Raw genomic sequence first — 21,193 nt, forward strand, 5'->3', positions numbered from 1 at the left:
CCGCAAAGACATTCCAAGCATCACTGTTGCAGGGTTTCTGTTCTCACACAGAACTGTGCACAGAGGATTGGAACCTCGGAGAATTAGGGTGACCCAAAACTCACCTACGTGCCCAACAGACCCCTTACCGAGCTGATTAAAATCGACATCAGGAGAAACCGGTCCGCAGAGACACAAATCAATGGCCCAATCGAAACCACAGGACAGGCAGTGAAATACAGGCTGGACACAGGTGAAGTAGGAGAATCGAAACGATAATCCATATGCCGAGCTCAATATCGCTAACGGTAGTGTGCCATAATATTCAAGCAGTCGGTTGCGGAACAGCGTCAGAAGCTGCTGGGCGGTGCCTTGCACAGGAAGGACATCCATGTTTAAAGAAACAGAAAACCACTAGAGTGCCCGCTGCTAATGCAAGTAAAACTGAGAATCCACCAAACAAAGTCGAAAAAATAGAATGACGGAACGCAGGGATGACTCCAAAAATCTTTTCAAAGGAAGTCACGAGACCACTGCTAACAATTTAAAAAAAATGTGCCAGGCCCTTTGTGGAGGACTCGTTAAAGATAGTACGAATCATCTCGCTGAAATGTAAAGGCAAATCAGTATTTAAAAGGGCCTGAACCTCTGTACGGGTGTTGGCTATGTGAAGAACGAAAGTTTCACGAGCCGAACTCAAGGCCACCTCTCTCTGGGACAAAAGAGCCCTTATTCTTGCCCTGCCGCTGAAATCTGCTCTCAAGGTTGGTATCTGTGGCCAGATGGAGGACTCCCTATGTTCATGTGTGGGTGGATACAGAACATTTCTGCAGCAAATAACACGTTCACTTACTGTTACTATAAAAGGTACACCTTTTATTAACCCGCAACAGTCTTCATTATTTAAAAGAAAATAACTACCATTTCCTGATAAGGTAAATGTGGGGATGATAGCAGGAACCGGTGTGCCTTGCAAAACACAAGCCAAATTTGGTCGGTGTTGGTTGCATGAACCGTGTAATTGTATGTGTCTACACATCAATGAATGATCTGGTGTCTCAGTAAACTCCTCCCCATTTAGATAAACCTCTTGATCATCTTTGAAACACCTGTATGTGTATGGAAGGGACCAGACTTCATGAAGGAAACCACTACCCAATGGTTCATAACGACCAAACGGTACATATCGCATACAATTCGAGAATTTATATAAAGCAAAAGGCAGCGTTATTAAACCGTGGATAAGCCACGTTGCAGCAGTGGCCTCTGCCACGGAAAAAGGCAAAGATTCTTACCTCTCAATATGTAACATACTAAAAGTAGCATCACGCATTGAAAGCAAGCGCTGTTTGTCAGTCAAATTAAACGGGGCAAAGAGTGAAGAAACGTTCATGTACGTCCAGGGAACCTTATTATTTTTCAGAGTCTGAAGGGTCCATGCAAATTGCATGATTGACCGTAACTGATTTTGACCATGGTACAATACTGACACTTCATCATGCACAATATCCACAACGGACGACACAATATTATCTAAAGTGTAAATTCGGGAGGAAAGCACGTTAATACTATTGTCAACAACTGCAAGCACTTTCTCCAGATTTGCCTGATCAATGGCCCTAAGGCGTGTAGCAGCCTCAATCTGTGATGTTTTCCAAATTTCATTGTAAACTGCATATATCCACCTTTTTGACCTTCCACTAGCCGGGCCTTTAATGAAATCATTTAAATCCACATCTGCATTCAATTTAGAAAGGTGACTTTTAACTGCAGGTAAAGTAGAATGTTTCAGCCAATTTTGACACAATTTGCCTACAGAATAAGTTGTGACAGTGTGGACTAAGTCAAAACGGGGATCAGACCTAACAGTTTTAAAACCGTCAGATAAACCTAAGAATCGATGCTGGCAAGAATCAGCACCACGGTGCCAAAGCAGCCAACCTTTTGGATCCAAACTAGAAATGTTAAAGGAAGAATTAAGGAGTAGGGCCTGTAATTCTCCAATGGACAACTGAGTAAAATTACTCCAACCATCATATTCCTCCAAATCCGGGATTGTAGGGGTGTTTAATTTTTTAGAAGTAGCCAATCCAAAGCATGTGGTCTGGGAAATAGTTTCATTCAAAAACAACATGTGGTTCGGGATGAGACATGCACGGTGCAAAGCCTCTATGCCTTGTACCTGCCAGGCTCTTGAACCCCAAACTGATTTAAGGTCTATTGTTTCCTTCCATAATTCGTAGCCTCCAATAACTAATTGTTCAAGGAAGGCCTTCGAATACAACAATTTAGTATCGGTAAGTCTAACCTTGGACATTGGCATTTTTATAAACTTAAAATAAAAGGACTCGGGATTGGACTGGTTAAAGTCAGTGAAATAAGTATACTTTTTCAGAAATGTTCCAGAACTGCCTAGTGCAGGTGCTGGGCAATGTTCCCACTGTGTAAAATTAACAGTATCCCTTCGGGATGATGTTTTATGTAAGAAGTGATTGCCATAATGTTGGTAGCAAAATAAATCACCATAATTAGCAGATTCTAAATATAAATCCTCAGCATCAAAGGCAGCATAGTATTGCAAAACAGAAAACAAACTTTCTACTGTATCAACATCCCAGTCATCAGAACGAATGTTATGTTTCACTACATCCCCCATATTCACTCTAAGTACATTAGGAACGTTAACGACTTCCGTTGGGCCATGAATTTGAAATCGAACCGCATCCCACACAATTCCATCAAGGACTGGCCATGCTGTGATGTTAACCAAAGTTAAGTCTCTTTTCAATCTGTGTGTAGAATGTGACGAGGAAAGTGGGGCCAAAGTTCCATTTAGATGTGTAATGCACATTCTTTCCTCGACATAGTGTCCATTGATGAGTCGAAAAAAAAAACACAAAACCAATTGACATAAAGAGGTAAACTGAAAAAAGGACCAGCCAAATGTATGTCCAAGGGGGAAACAATTTTTTTTTTTTAAACAGGCTGGCATAAACTGCAATACGAGAGGGTTTCTTCGAGGCAAGGGAAACAGAGTCAAATGAAAATCTGGATTCCGTGGCTAAACGTGCTTGCAGGTCAGGCATGGACAAATCAGTGGGGTAGGTATAGTCTATCTCATCATTGTTAGTTCCGGGTAAAGTATTTAACAAAGGACTGGAAACAGCAGGTAACTCGATGGCCACTTCAGGCTCAATATTAGAAGCAGTGGGCATAACTGAATTTCTCACAATGGAAGGACATGAAACAGCCGGTGTCATGCTAAGAAGAATCGGCCACTCTGTGTATCTTGACATTGTCAATTGAAATAAACCTGTTTTCCTTACGACCAGGAAGTGGTGGTAAAATGACTGTTCTTGTGCCCTTCACTCCAAGGACTGGAACCGGAGCTCGATAGGAAGGACCAAATTCTTTCTTGTTATCGATCTTTTCTCGAACCAGTTCCCCAACCTGGGGTAGCCAGCCAACTACCGGGATCTGCAACGCATCATCCGACGTGGAGGGCAAATGTCCCTTTGCTAGACTGTCTCTGGTCTCTTGTAGATTCTGTAAAACATTGCAATGTTCATATGCGTCAAAGGAAGTGGCGCGAACCACACAGTCTAGACCGTCAAGGTCAGGGACGTACATCTTGATGCCAAAGAGCATTTCGTATGGGGTCCGCCCACCCAGAGACCTTCTAGGGAGATTATTAAGAGCACGCTGCACGCCATTGAGGTGGGTCAGCCAGTTTCTGCCAGTGCCTATAACTCGAGCTGTCAATGATTGCTTTAAATCACGGTTCATTCGTTCCACTACACTGTTACCCTCAGGTCTGTAGGGAGACGAAAACTTGACTTGGACCCCCAACGAAGTCATGGCATCCTTATACGCCTCAGAGGCGAAAGCCGGACCCTGATCCGAATGGAAGGTACCACAGGCAAAAATCCCTATAAAGACACGCAAATCTCTAATGACAGTCCGTGAATCAGGGCTGCGATGGGGCAATACCCACACAAAGCGTGTGCATGAGTCAACTGCTACTAAGATGTACTTATACGCAGTATCAGATGAAAAAGGACCGCAGTGATCTAAATAAACACAACCCAGTGGTTTATTAGAAATGTACAACTGTGTCTGTGGCGGACGCGTAGCAGTTGAAGGTTTAATCTGCTGGCATATGTCACAAAGAAGGACATATTCACGCGTCTGTTTGTACAGTCCCCGCCACCAGAAACGTTGTTGTAATTGAGTTACAGTGGCTGAGACGCCCACATGCGCAGACGCCACACCTTCATGCGCCGCTGTAATTAAGTCAGCCCTGCGATCCGAGTTGGGAATCAGACGTTCCCCAACATCAGGAATTGTCACAAAAGGAACCTTTTCGGGACTTAAGTGGTATTTGTACTTTGAAGGGAATCCCGTAGGATGTTTACTTCCCTCTCAGAGGCAGCAACTGCCGCCAAGATGTCACTATCAATCTTGGTTTTGGATCTAGTAACTGCTGCAACTAAGTATGTAGATACTGCTGATTTTGCCGCTTCATCTGCAAGCGAATTTCCGACAGCGTGAACTCCCACGCGCTGATGGCCAAGAGTATGAATCACATAAACGAGTGGCAACTTAGCCTTAAGTTCTGTCACTCGAACCCAGATCATCTTGTGTTTTATTGTGCTACCCTTGGAATCACGAAAGTCATTCTGAATCCAAAAGAACAAGTTTTCATTGTAAGACTGGACACAGTAATAAGAATCACTTACAATCAGAGTAGTAACACTTGGATCTGCGTACTCCAACGCTAGTAAGAGAGCACGAAGCTCTGCCAATTGTGCGGTGCAATCGCCCAGGGGCAGCGTGTGCACATCACTGGAAATGAACTCATCGTTCAACATAGCACCAACCACAATAGCGCATGCGGAAACGTAGGCATGTTTAGAGCCATGCGCAACCTGCGCTGAGACATCAGTGTAAATGATGCAATGGAAGTCCTCCAAAGGCCGCATAGCTAGAGGAGCAGGATGAACAAACTCATACTGCAAGTACTCTTGCGACCGTAATGAGGCGTCAAAAATAAACGTGACATCTGTGGACGTCAAGGACGCAGCCCATTGAATCCACCGAGGGTGCAAAGCTTTTGAATTCGGTACACTGGCTTTCGTGACTGCCTCTAAATGAGTACAGGGTGTTACCACCAACATGCGTTTCCCCTGTGACAGAGCTCGTTCCTTAAGAATCGCCATCTGCACAGCTGTTAAAACCTTTTCCACAGTGGGAAACCGCAATTCAGCCGAAGTGTACAAGTGTGACTTGTAAGCAATAGGTACTGTGTCTCCTTCATTAAAAGTGAGGTACGTGAAACCCACCGTCCCAGGAATTATTCTTATCACCAGGTTGGTGTGGTTATCACGAGTCAGTAAGTATTTAGAAGCGAGCAAATCAGCCTGCAAGGACTGCAAAATGGCCTAATGCTCCGGCAGCCAGCACGATTTTGAAAAGGTTGGTTGTATCAAAGCATACAACGGCTTGATACGCTGGGCATATTCCGGAATGTATGTCCTTCCGAAATTTAAAAAGCCCAGTAAAGACTGTAATTTTTTCAGTGTTGTAGGAGCGCGCAACTGTGCGGATTTCTCCAAGAAGTGAGGAGCCAAACCTCTACCTTCATTGTTCAGCTCATAGCCGAGGAACAACACTGTGTGTTCTGCAATGTGCGATTTTGCAAAATTGAATTTGTAACCCATGTCTGCAAAGTTACAAATGATCGAATTCACCCGACACAAATGCATCCAAATTTCGTCGTCCGTGAGATAAATGTCATCCACATACGAGTAAGCATCTGGGTCGATTCTCTCTAACAGAGATACAATGCGTGCGGTAAAAACACCAGGACTATTCTTGTAGCCCATAGGAAGTCGCCGGAAGGATTTTTGCACTCCAGCGCTTGTAAAACTTGTCCATTGGGAGCTAAAGCTATCCAATCGATGGGCATAGAAACCGTTGGACATGTCAAGTGTTGTTTTAAAACGTTTACGCACTAGACTATCCACCAGGGCAGAGCCGTGAGTATTCTGTACTGCACAGTTATGGCAATGCGAGTTTAAATGCTGGTAATCCAATACCAAACGATATGATCCGTCAGGCTTGGTCACAGTAAAAATAGGGTTATTCATCGGTGACACACATGTTTCAATAACTCCCTGATATTCCAATTGTTCAAGGATTTCCGCGACGGAAGATTTTGCTTCACGCCAAATGGGATATTGAGGTTGAGGCTGCGGCTGAGACCGCAACGGAATTTCGTGGCAAGGTGACAATTTATCCCAACCACATTGGTTACGGTACAGAGCCGGCGCAAGAGCCAGAGCCCACTCTTCTGCAAACTGCTGCGCATGCTCTTTCGAGCATGATCCGTCAGGCTTGGTCACAGTAAAAAGAGGGTTATTCATCGGTGACACACATGTTTCAATAACTCCCTGATATTCCAATTGTTCAAGGATTTCCGCGACGGAAGATTTTGCTTCACGCCAAATGGGATATTGAGGTTGAGGCTGCGGCTGAGACCGCAACGGAATTTCGTGGCAAGGTGACAATTTATCCCAACCACATTGGTTACGGTACAGAGCCGGCGCAAGAGCCAGAGCCCACTCTTCTGCAAACTGCTGCGCATGCTCTTTCGAGACAGTGTTCGCGAAACTGGGGAGGATTACCTCCTCCCCTCGCGGCGCTGCGAGCACAAAAGGTGGGGGCCAGTCAGACTCCGAAAGCAAAATGTCATACGTAGAAGAAAGATTTTCCCAAAATACCCCTTTGATTGTACGCTGTATGTCACCTTCAATCAACAGGACAATTTCATAAAGTCTTTCAGGGGGAGCAAGTCTCGTGTCCGCTATTTCAATTACAACGTAGACATCAGTCGATGTCACCCTCAGTAGTGGATGCAGCGCCTCTCTGACTATGGTAATCTCCGCCGCGCTGTCCAGCAAGGTCAGAGCCCACGTCAGATTCCGAAGCCGCGTTCTCACTATCTCTGGCATATCTATGCGCTGTTAAGGCTGCGACTTTCTTTTTCGCAAACTGCGGTCGCTGTGGCGTGGAATCCTCCTGCTTCGCCGCGCCGTCAGTCTGGCAGGACTGGCCACGTCCCTGTTGGCCACCACGTCCCCTACCGCCTCCTCCTTCACCAGTCTTCGGGCCGATGTGTCCTGAAAGGAACGAGGAGAGCGTTGATCAGAAACCTGAAATCGATCAGGTGATTTAATCATCGCGCGATCGCGCAAATCATAAACTTTCTCTGTCGGCGCAGGAGCTTGTTTTGCAGGAAAAGAATCCTGAGTCTGCTTATTTTGCTTCCCCTGTGTCTGTTTTTTAGGCCAATTTTGTTTTTTGGACTTGGGCTGGACATCTGATACAGCAGATTGTCCTTGTGGTTGTTTTTATCTCCTTTACCGAAAAATATTTCAGACCTCTACTTGTGCGGCCAATTGTTTTATACGCGGCCACTACTATCTTTGCTAACTGTCGGGGTTTATCGGCATCGGGCAGAGCAGCCAAAGCATTCGACACCTGAAAGTTCACCGCATCTCCTTTAATATTGGAGAGTATGAGATCGCTCACAATCTCAAAAGAACCACACAGGCGCATACCCAATTCAACCGCTGCCTCCGGTCCGTGATCATCCTGAACACGCTTAACGATCTCAGGCAGTGCGTTCATAGACGGGGTGCCGAAACACCTCGTATAAACGGCCGCAAATGTTTTTCCCCAGCTTTCACAGTCAACAAGCTCAGGAGTTAAATCCTTCGGTAAAGTTATCGTCAACATTCTATGTTTATCAGCAGGAGTAGAATTCGGAAACACAGCCTCCAGTTGGTCAAACTTCTCAGCTAGCCAGAAAGGGAAGTCATCGTTATCAACGGGACGCTGACCAAAAACCGAATTTACCATTACCGGATTAAGCCGTAAACCGCCTCGATCCGTTGGAACGGCCGCACCCCCCTGGGGACCTCCCGGGAGATGTCGACCTATGTATTGTACTAATGCACGAATCACGGAAATTGAGACAACATGTAGCCTGCGAATTTCTGCAAGGGTACGAGCTCCGTGATTCGGGTGCGGGGTAAAGCCACCCAATGCAGGCCAATTCGTGCCTGGAATGGACAAAGGGCCTAACCTCTCAGCCGATAAAGAGTGGGGGAGTGCGCCATCAAACCAAACGCGATGCTGCCAATGATCAATAGGTATTTCCAGTGCCCTGTACGGTGTATACTCAGCCGGTACAGGGGATGGTGTGTAGGTGTGGAACACACCAGAATTTGCGTCCACAGCCGGAAACGTAACCCAAGAGTAAAACAATTCAAATGGGAACGCCGGATCCGCACACACCACTAAAATCACAGCCATGCCCTCCAACGGGACCTGGTATGTCTGTAGATGGGTGCGCACCGCAATGCGACTATGCTGCGCAATGGCCACAGCCACAGCCATGATGTCACTGGAACTATAGAAAAACAAAGAATACTTTGTAGCACAACTGGGTAGTAAGTCAAAGAAACCGTTTTAGAAAGAATCAAGCTTGAAAAAGACCTACTTCAAAAAATAGGTAGGTTTCACCGACACCCCGTTTTCCGGAAACGGTAGTGAAGGGGTTAAGGTTTGAACAATATACTACTCGAGTGTCATGATATAAGACCACCGAAAACGTTGGGCGCCGTGAAGATCAGACCTCATAACAAATCTGTATCGTGTTGTTCCTGAAACTTCAGCACTCTCTGTACAGACATAGTTTATTAAGCAAAGCTGATATCAGAGTAATAACATATTATTCTCATGTAAACCACAACAAACTACTAGGGTGAAAGCTAAATCAACAATTAAGTGTCGTGTGCAGAAGTTGCAAAAAGGAAAAATGGCGTTTAAACCTCTAATGAGCCTATGCTAACTTAACACGGTATAAAGATATTCAGTAGCTACATGACATCACCAGCAGCTTCTCCTCCAGGAGCAGGGATTACAGTAAGGTTATCAAAAAATGCTTGTCCCTCGGTACCCAAACTACCATATAAAATGACTTGTTTCCACTGTAATCTATGCCATCAAAGCAACAAGATAGTTCTTAAATACCTTGAACCAATGTTTGCACTTTAATTTTGGATTTCCTGGAAGTCTAAACATTTTGAAGGTTGCTGGTGTGAATGACTTCCTCCATACATTGGTATAGAGCAGATATAATTAGAAATGAGGTAAAGAAATTATGAGGCTGGTGACAGTATAGTTAATTGTATGCATAAGCAAGCACACACAAACAAATATTAGCAGTCACAAATAAAGGCAAGCAGTCGCACAGTTATGCTAAACCCTCACGGTATGGCAAATATGGCATATGAGACCCAAAGAATTAATTGATGATGCAATAGTGAAGAGTACTCATGCATGAATGCCTGACAACTCTGAGAGAAAAACTCTACCACGAATCCTAACAAATGCCAGCTGATTCAAGCTGATTCTCTCTTCATTCGTTGAATAAACGACCTTTCGTGAAGACTGCAGTCAAAAGGGGAGGGACAACACTGGATGTAATTCCTTGAAGACAGGAGGCATGCCAAACAGTGGCCATGAATGTGTGTTCCATACAGGAAGAGAAACACAGAGACAATGTGTTGGTCAAGGTGTGCTCCATCACAGTACCAAATCCAAGATCCTGTCACCAAAATATTGTTATGTGCAGGTAATGAAGATCCAGGCAGCAATGAACTAGTAACAAGAATATTTATTTATGTTGGGGAAAACATGGCGCCCGCGAGTTAGGCGGTAGCGCTCGTCCTTTTAGAGGCTCCCTCTCCTTCACCCTCATGCAGCGAGGAAAATTAAGTTTTGGTCGGTGTTGTGCTGAATCGCAATACATAAGCCCCCGAAAAAGTGTAAAACGGTGTCTCTTTACCTTTACACGGAATGTGCTTCAGTGATATCTGACAGCAACGGATCCGCACCCATCTGCTATGGTGGAAACTAGCAGCCGTGGAGTTGAGGCGCGGCCGCAGTGCGGCGGTCCCCAGCTCCTCCGGAGCGTAGTTGGCGGTGGCAGTACAAGCGGTGGAAGGTTAGCCGGAGCTCCCCGCTCACTATTCTCTTCAGAGCTAACCGAGGTCTCGTCGATACCTGAGGTGTTTGAAGGCGGCGAAGGCGGCAAATCGAGCACAAGAGGTTCAGAGAAAAAATCAGCCAGCAAATGCGGTGAGAGTGGGGGGGGCTGATAAAGATAGAGTTGCGATTTACGAGCAGAAGGGGGGTGCCTATGAGCTTGATTTACAGACTGAGAATAGGAAACACGGGAAGAAGCATATGACCAAGAAATCCAAGTGGGAGAAAGGCAAAGACAGCAGGCAGTCCATCTCCAGTTCTGCTGTTACTGCAGAGGCTGAGGTCGGCCCGGAGGGAGACCCAGAGTGGATTAAGAAGCACAAGCTAAACCAAGCATCTCAATTATCTCAAGGAAAAGGGAGGAGAGTAGAAGCAGCAGCGAAAGCTCCTAATAGCTCTTTAACAGCAGGTGCAAAGAAAGGGCACAGGGAGAATAGTGCTACACGTATTACTCCATCTTTACGTTCATTTTTTAAGGTGCTGCCACAGGTTTTGAATATCTGCAGTAACACCCCCTTGAGCCAGCTTGACACAGGCGCAATGTCGGATCCACCCCTAATTTTGCCGGGTTCTAGTATTAATGGAGGCCAGGAGGTCGTTCCGCCGGTTGTTTTTCTCCTATGTCGGCCAATACAGTCAACACAGCCAACACAGCTATCACGGCCCAACTCGATGAGGGAATTGTGCAAATCCCTATATCAACCCCTGAGCCCACCACAGAGGTCCCTGCTGTATCTGCTCCTGCAAGTACTGACACGACCGGGGGGGACAGCCATGCAGGACCTTCTATTGAGTCCTTTCTTACATCAATGAGGGAGGAGATCAGAAAAGGGTTCTTGGTCTCGGCAGAAAATCAATCAGAGATAAGGGTTGCATGTGATGTCCTCGAGAAAAAGGTTGATCGGCTGTATGATAGAACGGAGATATTGGAAGTATCAGTAGATGCACTCAAGGCAAGCTTGGGATCAGCTGAGTTACAAATCCAAACACTGCGAAGGGAAGGGGACGCAGTTCGCGAGAGAGTGGAGTCCCTAGAAAATTATTCTAGGAGGAATAACCTCCGGCTCTTGAAGATCCCGGAAGGGAAAGAAGGGAACGATATCAAGGCTTTTGTGGTGGCATTATTAAAGGACACCCTAAACCTAGAGGAGTCCACGGACTCCCTGGAAAAAGATATACAAACGATTCATCGGGACCCTTTCCGTTTGAACCCTGGGAGGGAGAAGCCAAGAAAGATACTTATCAAAGAAAAGATCTTAAATTTGACCCTGAAAGCTAAGACTCTGAAAGCCTCGGACGCGGACTTTCAGTTTGAGATTCGTTCAGACCTATCCAAGACTACGCTGGATAGGCAATGGGAATTGGGCCAGAGGATGGAAAAGTTTAGGGCACTGGGAGCCATGGTACAAATGAGATTCCCTGCCTTTCTACGAGTTATGGTCAATAATAAGATGCATAACCTTAGAACCCCCTTTGAGGCAGATGAAATGTTGGAGTCCATGAAGGACTTTTTTGAGGGAGGGCAGGAAGCTAAATAGGGATCCTATACAAGACTGAGACAGTATCCTATTAAGAAAATAGTTTACACTTTCCCTACGATGCCTGTGTGAAGCTGTCTAATCTAATACTCGAAACGGTCTATTTTGGAAATAAAGATTTAAATGGGAAAAAAAGAAAGAAAATACAGCTTGATGAAAAAAAAAGCATGGATGGAAAAAAAATTCGTAATGGGGAAGAAGAAAGGAAAAGAGGGGTCAATATAAGTTAGACACTTAAAGTGATTTACATGCATAGATAAACATGGTTAGCCTACACCGACAAAGCATGGGTTGGGGGAAGAGGAGAGGAGAGGGAGCGGTCAGAGGGCGTAAAACTGGCCATACTTCAGGCTAGTATAAGGAGGGATGGGTTTTCCAGGGGGTGGAAGGGAGGGGGTGTCACGGGGGGTGGTGGGGGTGAAAATAAAAAAATTCCTCAAATGCCACGCCAATACAGGGTGTCCTAAATTTTTCCCTGAAGCCAGATTGGGATTATTACTGAATCTCTAGGTTCCTTGTTCAGGAAATAATGGAATTACATGAGAGGGGTAAGAAAGTAAGATGTCGTTGATTCAATACCTATCCTGGAATGTCAATGGCCTGCATGTGAGGAGTAGAAGGGAAAAAATACTTCAATATTTGAGAGACTCCCCAGCGCAGGTCATTGCCATTCAGGAAACACATCTCCTTAAAGCGGAGACGACATCAATACTAAAGAAACAGAAATGGGTAGATACCTACCCATGTACGGACCAATCAGCTAACATCAGAGGTATCTTAGTTATTTTCAAAAACAAGTAAAGGCGCAGATCGTGGAAGTCAAGGAAGATCATAGCGGGAGATGGCTCCTTTTGAGGGTCCTAATGGGAGATTGAATGCATGCCCTGGTTGGATATTACGGCACGAACCACGATGATTCTACATTTCTAGAAATCATTTACAGCCACGTACTAGTCTTGCAAGATCTTGTAATTTGGGTAGGGGACTTTAACATCGTACTAAACCCAAGCTTGACAAATCACCTAACTCAAGAGCGTGTCTTTTCTCGAAATCTAGACAAGTTTTGGGGACAATAATGTCTCAGTTGAGTGTGGCTGATTTTTGGAGAGAGAGAACAGGGAACAAACTAGGGGTCTCTTTTCGGAATTTTAAATATAAGCATCTCTCTAGGATAGATTACGCGCTGTTCAGCTGCAGCCTTAATAACCAGCTGGAGGATATAACATACCTTCCTTCCCACTTATCTGATCACTCTGCTATCGCTTTTAGCCTTAAAATAGGACAGCAGCCAGGGCACCCTTCTTGGTCCTTTGACCGGACAATACTATTAGACGAAGATGAAATCACGTCCCTTCGAGTTGAGACCCAATGTTTACTTGATTCTAACATAGGCTCCTCGAGCAGTATCTTTGTGTGGGATGCCTTGAAGGCCTTCTGGAGGGGTTGCATTACCAGCAGAGCCTCCCTCAGAAGTAGATTGTATAGAGATAGCATCAATAAATTGGAGTCAGAAATGATGACCATCACTCAAAATCTAGGCAATCATGTGGATGGAAGTGTGGAACAAGAAAAGCTAACCTCACTTAAAAATCATCTTGAATTTATTTTGCAAAACAGAACAGCTAAGAGATGGGAGGCAAGTAAACTTTCCCATTTTGAGTTTGGAGAAGCAGCCGCAAAGGTCCTGGCGTGGAAGACCAGAACTGACCAATCTCGCAAGTATATTAGAGAGATTAAGGTAGAGGGTGAAGCTATCTCCAGGGTTTCTAACTCCGGTATTGGGGAGGCATTTCAAGACTTCTTTCATAAGATATATAAGGAAGATATTAGGGAAGATCAAGAAAGGACAAACGCTTGGCTCAATACAATGTCCTTGCCCAAACTTTCATCGGATGATAGTAGGCGGTCGGAGTTAGAGATTTCAGAGGTTGAGGTTAGCAATGTCATCAGTCGCTTAAAGCGGGGAAAGGCTGCGGGTCCTGATGGTTTACCAGGGGAGCTCTATCGCGTCCTCTGCGGAGTCATTACCCCATTTTTAGTAACCATCTTTAACAACATACTGATGGAGGGCAGGGACCCCCCAAAGTCATGGAGTGACGCGACAATAGTACTGATACCCAAACCTGGGAAAGATCAGAGTGTGGGTCTTACCGCCCAATATCATTTCTTAATACAGACTATACAATTTTCTCTACCATTTTGTCAAATAGACTGGGAGGAGTGATTAGCTCCATCTTCCACCAAGATCAGAAAGGTTTCATTAAGGGGCGCCAACTTGCAGATCTGACGCATGACCTAGTGGGTACTATGGATATAGCATCAACTTTCTCTCTTCCTTTGGCTACCCTTACATTAGATGCAACCAAAGCCTTTGATAGGGTTACTTGGGCCTATTTGGCGGCGGTTATGGATAAATTCAACTTAGGAGGGAGATTTCATCGAATGATAGCCCTCCTATAAAAAATCACCAATGGCAAGACTACTTGTTAACAACTCTTTGACAGCGGCCTTTAACATAACAAGAGGCACAAGGCAGGGCTGTCCACTTTCCCCCCTCCTATTTAATCTCTATATTGAGCCCTTTGCTCAAGCCTTAAGAGAGGCGAATAATATCCCGTCTTTCAGATTTGGTGAGTGGGAAAGGTGGGTAGCGCTTTATGCGGACGATATACTTATCATGACATCTGATCCTGACCTTGCATTTCCCCCAGTCATAAAGAAAGCGGAGGAGTTCGGTAAAATCTCGGGGTATGAAGTAAATGCCAATAAAACTGACATCATGGTCTGGAACACCACCACTTCACATCTTGCCGTGAATACCTCAATGAGATATCTTGAGGTTAGAATTATTCAAGTGGTGGGGAAAATTGCAGAATTCAATCTACACCGGGTTTCAACGGAATGCCAGAAACAACTAAAGTCTTGGGCTCATCTTCCCTTATCTATCTTGGGGAGGACAAACTTAATAAAAATGCCCATCCTCCCGAAATACACATTTCTTTTTAACTCTATCCCCATGTCATTTGACACTAAAATGTTAGATAAATGCCAGCGCGAGATAAACTCATTTATATGGAATTATAAGGCTACAAGAGAGGCATGGAAGAAGTTGAGCTGAAGAAGGGAAAAGGGAGGGCTGGCTCTACCTGACCTGCAGTATTACGCATGGGCCTTCCAACTCTCATTCTCTTGAATGCTCGTAAAAACACCTATAGACCCATCCCGCGGGGTTATGTTCCGGGCTATGCTAGAGGGAGCCGATTTACCAGTGGACGGATTTCTCTTCAAGTTTGGGGACCACAAATTCTTTAAGAAGGTGAAATTAAAATCCTTATAATCCTTGGCCAAGAGTTGGTCAATAATTGAAAAAAAAAATAGGGATAAGCTAATTTTCAAATCAGGCACCTATGTGGGATTCACCAGGCACCCCAACATGTCTTAAGGATAGTTTGGCGAAACCTCTTAGGGATGCCGGGATAATGATCTGGGGAGGTTTGTTGTCAGGGGGTCCTACGATAACCTGGGACAAGCTGTTGGAGAAATTTGGGCTGAGCCTCTCAAGGTTTAAATATATGCAGCTGAATAGATGGGCCCAAGCACAGTTAGGAAGGGGGAACCCCTGGGTAAAAAAAAGTAACTTTGAACAGCAGCTGGTGATAAAACCATGGGGTGGTAAGGAGATTTCAACTTGGTACTGGATGCTTCTGGAGGAGATAGATGGGGACTTTAAACTTCCTGATGAGCTATGGGGTGGAGAGATTGAGACCCAATGTGAGCAGCTGTGGATCGATTCGTTTAATCTACTCTATAAAATAGTGAAACCAGCTTGGCTAAGGCGAAATCATCTCTTCACACTGCATCGAGCTTATCTGTCTCCTTTAAGGTTATCCAAGTATCAGTTGGATAAAAAATGCAACAAATGCGGCCTGCTAGAAGATTCAGACGTTCACATGTTTAAAGACTGTCCACCTATAGCGAGTTTCTGGGAGGAAGTAAAAGTCTCCCTGGATTCTATCCTTAAAACCTCGTTGAATATTACACTCCCTTTAATTATGTTTGGCATTGATGACAAAATCCCTGGTCACGCAAGATCTTTCCTCTTTTACGCTATCCTTCTGGCAAGGAGACAAATTTGTATGTTTTGTGTCGATTCAGCGGCCCCAGCACATGATGGTTGACTGACATCCCTTTATCAAGTCTCCAGGGTGGACAAGGCCAGATCATGTAGCAAACAAAAAGTAGCCTTCTGGGAATTGTTGGTACAGTGGAGCTAGGATTTCCGTTTTTTTTTTCCCCGGGTCCTATAATTATGCCTTACTGCTTCACGGACCTTTGGTTTGGGTTCCCCTTTAGAAATATTATGGTCTAATAGGTGGTAAAACACCGCAATGGAGTCATCTAGCTAGCCTTGAAGAAAGTCGGAAACGTCTTCCGCCACTAAGATACATTTGTCTTGCAGTGATTGGGACGAGCTTAAGGATCCAAGGGCGTATCCCCACGCAGGCAAAAAAAGGTGGTTGAGGCTCTCCACACTTACGGGCTACGGCAAATGAGGACAAATAAAAAAAATATATATTTATTTATTCTTCAACATAAGATACATTTATAGAGCCCATCCTCCTGCATCTCTTGAGTCTGCAGCTCCATTGCTGAATGGCATTACAAATGACTGATTCAGCAACGAATCCTATGGAACGGAGAGTGACGCTCGTACAGTGCAGCATACACAACATAACAACATGGGCACCTGAGAAGGCGCGAGTATGCTGCACGCTATAACATGCCACGTGCTGCATAGCATATACCATTGGCATTTGGCTCAACAGGATTTACAGATTTGAAGTTGCATATTTAGACTCATTAGCTGCCTGTGTTCTACCATCTCCACTCTGCTGACTTTAGCCCCAGGACACCCCGTTACCGGGGCAGCCATGTGCTCTACAAGCACATTAACATAGCTTAACATAACATAGCACTGAGAAGCCTTAGGGTAGCTATGTGCTCTGTAAATCTGTATAAGATACGATAAGGTAAGATAAGAGGTTGTTTTTTAATGTGAGTAAGTCCATTCTTATTAAATAGCAAGTCCTTGAGTGCTCTGGTGAAGGGGTAGTATCCTTGTTATATTTCATGTGATAATCCTCAGGAAGAGCCAACCTATGTCTTTAGGGTTAGAAGCTGGGTGAGTTTCAGGTTAGCTTGTCCATCGATTTATAAACTTTCTTGTGTTTAGAAGCAGCCAAGTGCAATGAGAAATATGGCGGATGTGGTGTTATGGAGTGCTGGTCCTGTGATATTTGGGTAAAATGATCCTAAGTGGGTGTGGCTTATCAAGAGTTGTTGTGTGGGAGGCGTGATCATCTATTCTCCCACCAATACATCCACTCTGTACAAGGTGAGCCAAAAGGGCCAAGAGGAGCCATCAGGAAAATTGACAAATGTTCCTAAACAATTTATCAGCTTTGGGTAATCAAACTTAAAGTCAGCATGACTGCAGGCCCCAGTGTTAATAAAAAATGACACCTCACACAATCAGGCCCATCTCCATCAACTTTGCCCACTCCGTCGCCCTGAGAGGACCAGCAGAAACATATGCGGAACCCAGATTTGCAGTCACTGATTGTGGATCTTTTTTTCTTTGCCTGAGATCACAGACCTGGTGGTGGTCTGTCTCTGAATCACTGCCACTGCATGCTTGCAGTCCTTGCTTCCCTGCGTCTCACCTATCTTGCACCCCTTGAGATCCCTCCCTGGATGTTTCTGGAGGGTCCATGTCCTGGTTCCTTGCTCAAAGTCTGTTGTTAAATCTGCTCCCTAGTGGACTCTTTGCATGCTGGAATAAAGCCCAGTGAGCAGAGTGGCAGATTGAGCCTGCAAGAAAGTGTTGGCTAATCTGGAAAGGCCTCAGAATAGATGGGTGGCTGCAAGGGAACACCCACGCTCTACCCACAGCTTAGTACATATCATTCTAGGTGTTGAGTCACCCTGGGTCCCCTGGCAAGGCGCAAGGGTGAAGCAAAACCTTATTAGATCAAGGCCCTGATTTTTTTTATTAGTGTAATACATTCCTTGTGCACACCATTTTCCTATAATCCTGTGAGGAGTGTCTGCTTTGAAGATGATCCTCCTGCAAAGATCAAGGACAAACTGGAGGTTGAGCAGAGAAGTTTGATAACATTTGGAATCCATTCTTCGGATTTTACTCTCCCTTTCTTCATGCCATGGCTAAATGAATGAATCCAGGATTTCTGGATGAGGATGCTTCTCCCACAGCATGTGGTATGTGTCACCATTGGCTACCTCAACCCACCCTGGTACTATGATACAAATATGAATTCACCCTCATGTTATAGAGTAGTTCTTGTAAAACTAATTTCTGGATAAAGCAGGGAACCAGATGATAATTACCTGAGGTTAAACCTGAAGGTTTTCCCTTTTTTAATAGGTACCCTAGGTATGGTTAAAACGTATATCATGGGCAATGTAGGTACAATGCCCTTTACATATATTAACTTGTCAATATGTTGCTTTCTGCCCATTCACATGTCTCAAAAAGGGATGGAGGTATCCTCAGGGTTATGGATGGCTCTTTATTAGGCTATACTATGCACACCCATACCAGGTGAGAGAGGATTTTCCTAGCTTCACACAGGTATACACCAACCTAGGGAACAGAAGCCAAATCCAGTTACACTGAATTCAGAAATAAATCTTATGTGTATAAAAGTGAGAATTGCCATTCAGCACATGTGACGCTTTAATGACACTGCAAATCAAAACAAACAACACATGATTCTGTGGCTAAGTGAACAAAACATGCTGTTTTTTCAAACATTCCTCTTACCCTAATATTAGCAGTTATTTGTTTCATGGTTTGTCTCAGGGGTGGCAACTTGTGTAACATGCACTTTAAACAAAGAAAAATAATATTATGACAATTCATTAAGGCTTAAGAAGAGTTATGCCAACCCCCAAGGTGCCCAGAGCAATCATCTCTCTAAAGATTCACACTGAAACATCTGTTCCAAAGAAAGATTACTTGCTGGCTAAGAAAAAAATAGTCTCTGCTTTTGAAGTCTCTGAAGCCTCCAGAGGTGATGAGCAATTTCAGAATGTATGGAGGGTATGCATACCTTTAATTGAATTTTGTTTGGTATAAGTAGCTGTGGGAATGTCATGAACAACATGTCAATTGCAAGGCTCCACTGAGTGGGGTTAAATGCGGGAGAGACACACCTGCAAAGGTCATATTACAAATTCAATATAAGTCAAGAACAAGAAATGCAAATTTAAGTTGACTGGTGATGATAACATGTCAATCTTTTGTTGGACATTTGAGATACAAATGTGCATTTCACCAGGATGAATGCTATCTCTATGCATGATGTATTTCCCATGAATCTTTCTTCATTTTTTCCCCGTAGCTGAGATAAACCTGGACACAATGGGGATGAATAATGGAAGTTGGATTGCTGAGTTCTTGATGCTGGGCCTGACTGAGGATCCGGATGTGAAGATCATTCTCTTTGTGTTGTTTTTAGTTATGTTTGTTGTCACACTCATTGGAAATACCATCTTAATCACAGCCTGGGCCCATGATTCTCACCTTCATACTCCCATGTACTTCTTCCTTGGGAATCTTTCCTTCTTGGACATGTGTTTCTCAACAGTGGTAGTTCCTTACCTGTTGGCCCAACTCCTTCTCAGGAGAACTATTAGCTTCAATGCTTGTGCAGCACAGATGTACACATGCTTGCTCCTGGGGGGTACAGAGTGTGTCCTTCTAGCAGTCATGGCTTATGATCGTTATGTAGCCATTGTGTTTCCATTGCGTTATACAGTCATCATGAGCAGACCTGTTTGCATCACACTGGCATCCTGCTGCTGGTTAAGTGGTGGTTTGATGGCCCTCGTGGACACATATTTTACACTACGGTTACCATTATGTGGGGCAAACATAATCAACAATTTTTTTTGTGAGGCTCCAACTCTCCTGAAGATGGTGTGCGTGGATATCTTTGTCACACAGATGGTTATTTTCTCTGCTGCAATCTTTATAGTATTGATACCATTTCTCTTCACTGCCATCTCCTACACCCGAATCATCATCACAATTGTGAGACTCCGCTCCTCTGAAGCTAGATTAAAAGCATTCTCCACATGCGCCTCTCACCTGGTTGTTGTCACCATATTCTTCAGCACCGTCATTTCCATGTACCTGAAACCAGCGTCTAAAACCTCAGAAAGTGAAAATCAGGATAAAATATTTGCAGTATTTTATACTGTGACGCCCCCAATGCTGAACCCCATGATCTATAGTCTGAGAAACAAAGATGTGAAGAGGGCTGTGCATAAACTTGCCCATAGGCAAATTGTTCATTAAATATGGGAAGTGTTCATCTGTTTATGTTATGAGTAAAATGCCAACACTGTAGAAATGGAAACAAAGTGGTTTCTACATTAGCATTCATTTAGCACCAGCATACCTCTTTTAGGTATTTTTTTTTCAGTCAAACGTACGATCACAGCCAAAGGATCATCAGTGATATACATATACAGATACAGACATATATTTTATTGACTAGGACATTATAATTATTTATTATTTTAAATGCACAAATAATGTGGTATTAAGAAACCAATATGGCAAGAACACAGTGATCTCTCACAGAAAACAATTATTGTATCCAGCCATCTGATGCCCAATGATACATTAAATTTATGAGTCCCAACTTTATTTTATGGACCAGTATTTTGTGCATTGCACCCAGAAATGCTCAGCGATGGCCCATTGCAATTTAAAGCACACAATAGCAAGAAGCAGCAAAAGCTCATCAATATTACTATGCCAATTTGTCTTCCAAGAGATTAACTTGAGTTCTATTGCTTCAAAATCACAAACATGCAGGAAAAGAGGATGTAACTCAGTGGCAGCAATGAAAGATGCTGTCACTAAATATTCACAATTCTCCCACTATGTTAGGAACCTGTGTAAAATAGCACAACAAATTAACACCAACCATCAGCTGCTCCACACAATAGCTATAAACAAGATCCACCAACATACCAATAAAAAACACTCTCCTCTGATCACAGTGGCTGACAGGAAGGGTCATAATAAAGTGATACAGATACTGACTGTAGCAATTGTCAGCTAATGGCCCCAGGAGAAGACAGACCTGATATGATACTGTGTGGCCCCCTGTGGTTCATTCAAGCAGCAATCATCACAAAATGATCTGGTTAACAGTAATTTTCACACACTGAATAGGAGGTGAGCTGGAAACCATTGCACATTATATGTTTCCCTCTGGTGCAAATGGGCTCTGTACTTCAGGAGTCCATTGAAGTTTATTCTATTACCCCAGGATAAGTTGGTTGCTCTAGAGGAACTTGTTTTCATGAAAGGAAGAGGGATTGAGTTAAAAGAAGGTGAGGTACACCTAGTTGTTCTGGTAGGTGGGGGATCAACTACCCCACCTCTCTTTTGGGCCTACCTCTTTCAAAACAACCTCCATTCATATTCTGTACAGTCATATCATCACAATTAAAGGTTGGTG

General features: G+C 44.1%; 1 protein-coding gene across 1 annotated transcript; it reads left to right on the top strand.

Annotated features, from left to right (window-relative positions):
- Positions 1-19,077: 19,077 nt before the first annotated feature.
- On the top strand, positions 19,078-20,016 carry LOC144762045 (olfactory receptor 2D3-like). The gene has a single exon (XM_078647196.1). It carries the CDS (start codon positions 19,078-19,080, stop codon positions 20,014-20,016), a length of 939 nt encoding a protein of 312 aa, XP_078503322.1.
- The last annotated feature ends 1,177 nt before the right edge of the window (positions 20,017-21,193 follow it).

This window comes from Lissotriton helveticus, chromosome 6 (genome assembly GCF_964261635.1).
Source record: "Lissotriton helveticus chromosome 6, aLisHel1.1, whole genome shotgun sequence".
Classification (NCBI taxonomy): Eukaryota; Metazoa; Chordata; class Amphibia; order Caudata; family Salamandridae; genus Lissotriton; species Lissotriton helveticus.

What these genes read in the sequence shown, in the direction of transcription:
- LOC144762045 (XM_078647196.1), top strand. Translation starts at nt 19,078, where the DNA reads ATGGGGATGAATAATGGAAGTTGGATTGCTGAGTTCTTGATGCTGGGC.